General features: G+C 32.6%; 2 protein-coding genes across 2 annotated transcripts; both read left to right on the top strand.

Moving 5' to 3' along the window:
• Positions 1-280: 280 nt before the first annotated feature.
• LOC123697608 (chymotrypsin-1-like) lies at positions 281-4,968 on the top strand. Its single transcript, XM_045644151.1, has 5 exons — positions 281-334; positions 460-682; positions 3,569-3,803; positions 4,141-4,314; positions 4,819-4,968. The coding sequence occupies exons 1-5, from the start codon at positions 283-285 to the stop codon at positions 4,966-4,968; spliced, it is 834 nt and encodes a 277-aa protein (XP_045500107.1). The 5' UTR covers positions 281-282.
• Positions 4,969-5,456: 488 nt separating this feature from the next.
• Positions 5,457-7,995, top strand: LOC123697607 (chymotrypsin-2-like). The gene is made up of 5 exons (XM_045644150.1): positions 5,457-5,460; positions 6,048-6,273; positions 6,579-6,825; positions 7,210-7,383; positions 7,849-7,995. Exons 1-5 carry the CDS (start codon positions 5,457-5,459, stop codon positions 7,993-7,995), a joined length of 798 nt encoding a protein of 265 aa, XP_045500106.1.
• The last annotated feature ends 881 nt before the right edge of the window (positions 7,996-8,876 follow it).

The raw sequence follows: 8,876 nt of genomic DNA, 5'->3' as shown, positions 1-8,876 counted from the left end.
AATCACAGGAAGTATATTAAAAACAAAGTACCTACCTAAAATTTTTGATAAAACAATTACAAAAAGGGATTAGGGAGCCAATTAATAATTAATTAGAGATTTACGTGCATAATCAATATGATAATGTAAAGTTGATTTAATTCAATGCCATTTATCAATAATGAATAATTTTTGGTTTGAATGGATTTGATACGAGATATTACATATATTAATCAAAAAGATAATAAATAAACAAGTATAAAAGTCATGATCGCTAGGTTCGAAAGTTAATCCGATTTCAAAATGTTGTTCAAAGCGGGAATTATCGCTTTTACGCTCCTTGTAGGAAGCTTGGGTAAGTTGTGAAAAACTTTAACCATCTTGATGGAAAAATAAAACACAAACTTAATGAAATTATATTTATTTTTATGTTGTAACTAATTAATTTTGAATTCTTTTTATAGTATTTATATGTTTCAGCGTTCCCCGCCCAAGATGACATGTCCATTTTCTTCGACCACACGGACCCAGAATCCCGCATCGTGGGGGGCGTTACAGCTGGCCCCGTGCCCTGGATGGTCGGATTGAGCCAGGGATCCCTCGTGAGGAGCTTCGTTTGCGGCGGCTCCATCATCACGAACAGGCACATTCTCACCGCTGCGCACTGTGTTGATCATGTCTTCAGCGGCGGCAGATTGTCCAGGTTTTATGACTTTATAAGTATTTTACTAAGTTTTTTATGCAACCTATGTATAATCCGTCTAAGTTTTAGATCAAAACTTATCAAATCCCTTGAACTAACTTATTCTACTAGAAGAAATCGCTATGAATTTTTTCATTGGTAATTGAACTTGTACTATTAACATTAACATTTTATATTAAGGCGAGGATTTCCGATTATTGCCCTTTTTTAGATTAATTTTAAACAATGAAATATTCATTATTTTCGACTGGAAAAAATATATTTTACACACAAAGATCTATTTGAAGGCAGAGTGTCGTCGGTAACACGATATCAATTACTTTGTACGATCAAAAAAAATCGGGAAGTCAACCCGTTTTGCGCCGTTTTTTTCAATTTTATAGGTGTGTTTAATAACATAGACATTTTGAAAATGCATATTTAGGTAGGTATTACTATTACGGAGGGCAAAGTGTCATAAAATATTGAAGAATGAATATAGTTTAAATCACATAAAAAAATAAACCAAGATACGCGCGAAATCGAGGCCGCGCGGTCCTTCAAATGCCCGCGAGGCTTTGTTGAGGTAAGACCTGTGTCGAGTCGTGCGCTCACCGACTCCCGCCGCCGTGAATTTTTGTTAAAAAATTAAAAATAAATAAACGACAAAAGAGGGACAGTATAGATAATAACAGTAGAGGTACTCGTGTGTATAGGTCTACCAGAATCTGATGGCATATTTATATTTAAGAAATAAAAGATTTTCATGTGGCAACTTATTTGACAACTATCAAATTGTTTGTCAAATTATTTGTCTTTTTTGCAGTTGATGAATAATTTTTAGGATTTTGTCTAAAAAATCTTCGAAAATGTCGAAAAAGCCGCTGCGATCACAAGCAAGAGGTCTTGTTTATAATGTCTATAGAAAAACATTCGATGAAGAAGGGACAAACACATCACAATTTTCAATTTTGAAGATTTTATTGGTAAATTGGACTTACCCGTTTTGATAATCGTTTAAATTACAAAATATTATATGTAGGTAACTATAATATTGTTTGTTGATTAGAATATAATTTTATGAAAACTTATTACAGGAGTTTCCAATACGGCTATTCGTCAAGTCCAAGCTGTCCAAGTCAATTTTTTAATGTGTGTACTTATCTGTTAATAATTACGAAAATAAACATAGTTTTATTTTATTTTTATTTTATTTTATAAAAAATTATAAGCAGTTTTGATCTACATTATATCATTGTATCGATATTTTCACATGGCATACTGGTAATGAATATACAAATATAGGTATGTGTAAATAATAATATGTATTACCTGTATAAAAGTAATATATGTATAATTGTATATTATACATGTACTTACATGTACTTACTTAATATTATGTAGGTACATACTTATGTACCTACATAATATTAAGTAAGTACATATAATATTATGTAGGTACATACTTATGTACCTACATAATATTAAGTGGATATCTCATTATTAAGAACAGTATTGTCCACTTATGTAATGTGACTAATTATATTGAGATCAAAATAAAAAATAAGCAGTATCAAGATCGTTCAGTCCATTTTCCCCAGGGTTGCACACTCTAAATTTTGATTTCCCTAATTGCCATCAGATTCTGGTTTACCTATATACAGGATTATTATTGGACCTCCCGCCATATTTGAATCAGTTGTTCAGACCATGAAACTGAACACCTTTTACAAAGAAACATGCACGAGTCGAAATGAGAAAAAATCCTTCCATAGAAAACTACTCGATCATGTGGTCGGTTTTGTATTGGAAGTCTGATTTTTTTTTACTTTTTAATGTTTCTTTGGAAAAATTGTTCAGTTTCATGGTCTGATCTGAACAACTGATTTAAATTTGGCAGGAGGTCCTAAAACCACCCTGTATATCTACTTGTGGGGTGAAATAATTATAATGGAATATTTAATTCGTAGGTTGTCAGATGAGGGTAGAAAGTCTACACAGTGTGGACTTACTTTCAGCCAGTCCAGGGTGATCAAAATGTCCAGCCGGTGCTGCGAACTCGACAACTAAATATTTAAGAATTTTAAAAGATGAACTTAGATATAACAATAACGTTCTATGATCATCGGCCAACATAAAGGATTTCCAATTAAAACCCAGCTACATTGCCATTATTGTCATAAGTGTTTATATACAATAAAATACTCAAGAGTATTTTAAAAGGATAGAGTATTAAAAGGCATATAAATATAGAATAAAAAATTGCAGAATTATAGCATCGGTTGCATTGCATTGCAGAATTATTTAACTGACACTCTGTTACTGACAACTGACATGTAAGGTAGACAATACTTAATTAATTTATGTTTTGACAAAACATGCCTTATTTAAGAATTTGTGTTTAATTTAACTTGCGTTGTTTTTGAAAAAGTGGCCAAGAGCATGTCGGGCACGACCATTCCGTAGTCATTGCATATCACGGACCTGCGAACTGCACTGTTTGCTATTAATCTTTAGCTTAAAAACCTACCTGCGCCTTGTTTATTTATGTTTAAAAAAAAATTATAAAATTAAAATAACCCTTATTTCATTTTTGTATCCTATAAATAATATGTATTCGTATTTAATAAATATATTCGAATTTAATAAATATGAAAGCCACTGATATTACTGAATATTTTATACTGTGGCGGGCGGCGGGGTCACGCAAGTTCATCTTAGACGCGCGCGCGCGAGATATATTTCGCGCGTTCTGGGACAGCAAAAATGCCTAATACTCCGGAAAATCCTAGCCTTAAGTAGGTAGTTATGTATCATTTTACTTTACTGATTTTTTTATAAGATTGATTCTATTGTTAAAATAAAATACGCTACGCCAGGCATTTTAATTCCTTATTTGTTCCACAGCACTCTCCGTGCCACGGTCGGCACCAACCGTTGGAACAGTGGCGGCACGAGCTACACCCTGGCCAGGAACATCAGCCACCCGAACTACGTCTCCTCCATCATCAAGAACGACCTTAGTTTCCTGGTCACTACCAACAACATTGTGTTCAATAATAACATCGCTCCTGTTGTTTTGTCGTACAATAATGTTGGTACTGGCGTGCAGACTAGAGTTAACGGATGGGGTAGAATCAGGGTTAGTTTACGCATTTTGTTTAAGTTTCTTTAAAATAATCATTAGATATGTATGCAAATGTTTACGTAGTATACTTATATCTGTCAACTGTGTGTTTACAATGTTGTAACAGGCAATTTTGACAATTTTGCTTTTTTGTGTATCAAACTTGAAAATAACTGAGTATTTTAAATTCAAACTTCTACAATGTCGCAACAGAAAATTTTTAAATTTTTAGAGAATATGTAAAACAACTTTTCCTAGAACAATTAAACGATCCTATATTAACACGGAGATGATAATAATAATTATCTTCTATACTGAATGATTCCTAGCTACTAAAGCAAACATTTTCCAGACTGGTGGTTCCCTAGCAACCAATTTAATGGAGCTCAGATCTACGGTTGTGGACAACAACTTCTGTGTGGAGACCGTCGCTCGTGTGGCCAGAGAACTGCGCATTGCGGCTCCAGCTGTCCAACCTCATCTGGAGATCTGTACCTTCGTCGCTGTGAACCAGGGCACTTGCAATGTAAGTACCATCATCTTATAGGATACGTCCATACCATTTTAATTTCGTGTTTTACAATGTTAATTTTACATGCAAAATAAATTCGATAGTCTCGCTCATCAGTCATCATATTTGAAAATGGACTCTATATTTACGCAGAAGATCAACTTACTATCAAAGTCTTATGTTCACAGTTTTATAAAAGATCAAAAATAATATAACTTGTCATCAATTTATCTGATTTTTCTTTTGCCTACGTTCTAATTAGTAGGTATACCTAGATATGTACTAATATAGCACGATCAACTATGTAGGATGGATGCATAAGAACAGAAAAGAAAGAATTATAACAGTGTAAAACAAATTAATTATTTAGCATAATTATTATGTTTGGTATATTATGTACAATAAAGAATAAATAAATAAATAATCAAGTAGCCTATACTTTAAAGTATCATCAATGTTATCCAAATCAAAATAATGTTATCACAACTAGCTTGTATTTAATATCATCGTATCTTCCAGGGTGACTCCGGCAGTGCGCTCGTACGACACGACAACAACCAACAAGTCGGTATCGTCTCATGGGGTCTTCCATGCGCCCGCGGAGCTCCCGACATGTTCGCGAGAGTCAGCGCTTACAGAAGTTGGATCGAAAACGCTTTACGCCAATAAATTATTGAATACGAAGTTTAATGTTTTATTTAACCCTATGTGAATTATTCGTAGGAACGTTAGAAATTATTGTAACACATAAGTAATATTTATTTGGCAATATAAATTAACTAAGTATTGTTATTAAAAAGAAGTTTTCAATAAATTTACACACAATAATATCTAACTCCTTACCACTGTGTAGGTAATAGAACTTCTAAGTACCTATCCACAGATTATTTATACATATTTAATATAGTAGGTACCTACTGACATAGTATATTTATTATTAAAGCATAGAATAGATTTTATTATTATAACTTCTTAATTCACAAACTTTTAATTGTATCTATGTATATGTCTGAAAATTATCACACCTGATAGGATATTGATAAAAACGATTATATAAAATAGCTTGAATAATATTACTTTTCGAGTCAGACGGCAATATTTTGGGAATGAAGATGTACAAAATCATTATTATTTTTTCAACAGCCATTTTTGTAAATATGGGTGAGCATTCCTTTATTAAATGAATTTATCTCTTAATTTTTATTCAGATAATAGGTAAGTACCTAATTAATTATTATGATAGTGTATTTTTAAGGAAACAGAATTGTTTAATTAGCTTCAATATTCCATTGTAAACCACTTCATTATAATATTGAAGTATGTAATTAATTTAATGATTAGATATTTTTTATCATTGCACTCTTAATCAATTAATATCCTCTCTGAGAAGTATGAGTTGGTGCTATCACTTTTTTCGTTTGTGTACATTTTCTAAATATAATGCATAATAATTAATACGTAATGTAACCACAAGTAACAACCATATTTTCCACATCTATGATCATGTTATATCAATCTCATCTTCTATATTTACCTACATTTTCCCCTAACAACATAAAATAGATGGGTATTTATTCATTTAACAAACTAAAATTTTATTGACAGTAGGTCAGCTGAAAAATACAATTGCTTAAGATAAAAATTGGTTATGTAATTAATACCTACTTATAGTGTCGTTTATCTGAAGTTTTAAATTATATAGCTAAAAACAATTGATTTGCTATTAGTTCTAATTAAACTGTTTTCAGCACTTCCCCTACATGACACGGATCTAGGTCAATACTTTTCAAGCCAAGATGCAAGAATAGTCAATGGTATAGATGCCCCTGACGGCAGTGTGCCCTACATGGCAGCGCTCGTCCATGGCCTATTGATCGGTAGCTTCCAATGTGGTGGTTCTGTAATCACCACGAGGCATATTCTATCAGCTGCACACTGTTTTGAACGGCTTTACCAAGATGGACAATTGACTCCGTAAGTTTTAACGGTTATTTTTTAAATATTAGTGGTTGTGGAGAAAAATTTAAAAAATAACACGAGCTGTTTGTTTTGATTTACAGATATTACCTATCTAATAGGTATGCTATCCATTGACTATTAGCCGCTGTTATAGGAAAAAATAAAAAAATTTGGCACTTTTAGTTAGTACCTACTCTATCGTAATTATGATAGTAGATAACTCCAATTAAATAGTAAGTTAGGAAATTAATTTACATAACATTAAATTTATTATTTACACAAGTACTCGATGTTACTGTAATAATTTTGTACAATTTCAGAACGCTACGTGTAATCGTAGGCACAAACTACTGGAACGTCGGCGGGCAAGCTTACAGCATCCAAAGGAACATCACCCACCCGAAACATATCTACATCAGGGATCCTCTCAACGTCACGTATGATATTGGTCTTCTCGTCACGCACTCGGAGATAGTTCTGTCAGAACGAGTCCAGCTGGTGCCGTTAAGTTTGGAGCATATTGGTGCTGGTGTCACTGCGAAAGTGGCTGGATGGGGAAGAATCTACGTAAGTTCTTTTTTAAGACTTGCACGAGTGCATGTTGCAGTGAATGTGTGAGAAATGAGTAAGTAATTTTCATTCGATTTCTATAAAAATATTGTTTGTAACAATAATAACTAATAACAAAAAATTACAAATGGAATGTTACTTAATTAGGTAATGATAAAAAGGTACGTTTTTTTTATTGAGCGCTATTTACTGTTATAAAGTTAATTTTGTTACATGCGAGTACGCTGTTATTTCTTATGTGAATGATACAAATCATTCACATAATTTTTCAAGAAAACTGTCTTAAAAATAATAAAATGCGTCTATCTCACGAACTGCCTAGAAATTATACTACTTAAAAGAAACATGTACCTAACCCTAAATTTCATTTTCTCCTTTCAGCATCAAGGCCCTCTGTCTCCTAACCTGCAAGAACTAACCGTCACTACTCTGGAAGATGAGCGCTGTGACAGAGAACTGAGGCAAGCGTCAATTGATTCTGACATGGCTCTCCCGGACTATAAGCCTGAGACAGAATTCTGCACTATTCACTCATTTGGATATGGAGTATGCAATGTGAGTAAAATAAGTAACTAATTTTATAACAGGAACTTCCGTTTTAACTACTAATTCTAACTATGATTTAACCACCTTTAAATTCGATGTTGTAATTTTAAGGCTCCCAAACTAATTAACTGATTTCGCTATCCTTTATATTGTATTATATGCATTTTTTTTTAGTTTTATCTAGGTATCCATGTTGTGAGGACTGATTAATATTGTAGGTTTTTTTAATGGAATGTTTTTATGCCTTGTGGCATTAATATTAGGTATACCTACGTAAAAATTTACAAACTTTGCTAGATTTTTTAATAGTAGATATGCAGCATTTTTTAAGGCTCCTAGATTAAAAAAATGGCCAATTAATGCTATTTTAATAAAGTGCGATACAATAGGTACTTAATATTGGTTTTTGTACACAGTTTAAAAAAAACACGCTTGGAAAAAATTGTTTTTTAGAATTTTTTAATTGATTTTCAGGGTGACTCCGGCAGTGCCCTGGTAACAGATTCAGGTCACCAAATTGGCATCGTCTCCTGGGGCTTACCCTGCGCACGCGGCGCTCCGGACGTCTTCGTCAGGATTAGCGGCTTCAAGGACTGGCTTCGGGAGAATTTAGTTCTTTAATTTATAAGATAACTGATGCTGTTGATACTTTGTATAGAAAAACATCGGATGGATAATTTTAAGGGTTGCAATAAAACAATCGATAAAATCAATGTATTTTAATTTAATATTGAATTTTATACTAACCATTGCATTATCACCATAATGGACTACCTATTTTCTTTTATTTTATTAGTCACGGTGTCGACTTTTTGTGATTAGAAAAGCCGGATTCATCAAGTTTAAATTATAAACTTATTTAATTTTGGTTTAGTCAAAAATGTTTGAATGTGATGTGACTAAGTAATATGGCAAGTATAAATTATAATTATTATAATAAGTTATTCCTTCATACTTACCTTTACATTTCAAAATGCCTTATTTCATATTTCTACCTATAATTATTTTTTTCAGACCAATATTTATTTTCAAATAGGTAGTTCTTCAAGAAAAAGGAGGAGGTTATCAATTCAGCCGGTATGTTTTTTGTTTTTTTTTATTTTTTTACATTCATATTATAAAAGCACGCGTTATCTGCAAAATATATCAACTCAAAGTTAGAAATCAGAGAAATTACAATATCATGACGTGATGACTATTCATGAAATAATGTACCTAATAACAAAATGTAAGACTAAAGAGCAAGAAACAAGGAATTAAATATTTAATAAAATCCTATTATATAATTAAATCGTATTATTCAAATTTATTAACTGTACAATAATATTATGTACTTAGCGATACACAAAACACAATAGGTAGATAATATTAGAGCGGCCGTACACGGGCACGGGCAGCTCGAGCAGTTAGCGGCTGAGCGACACACGGAGACCGCGCGGTGAAATATGGACATTCATTCACTGCCGTACACGGACTGCTCGAGCCGTCAACCGTTCAGCCGT

The sequence above is a fragment of the Colias croceus genome, chromosome 14 (genome assembly GCF_905220415.1).
Source record: "Colias croceus chromosome 14, ilColCroc2.1".
Lineage (NCBI taxonomy): Eukaryota > Metazoa > Arthropoda > Insecta > Lepidoptera > Pieridae > Colias > Colias croceus.
The sequence above is the reverse complement of the archived record's forward strand: the minus strand, read 5'-3'. Positions and strand labels throughout refer to the sequence as shown.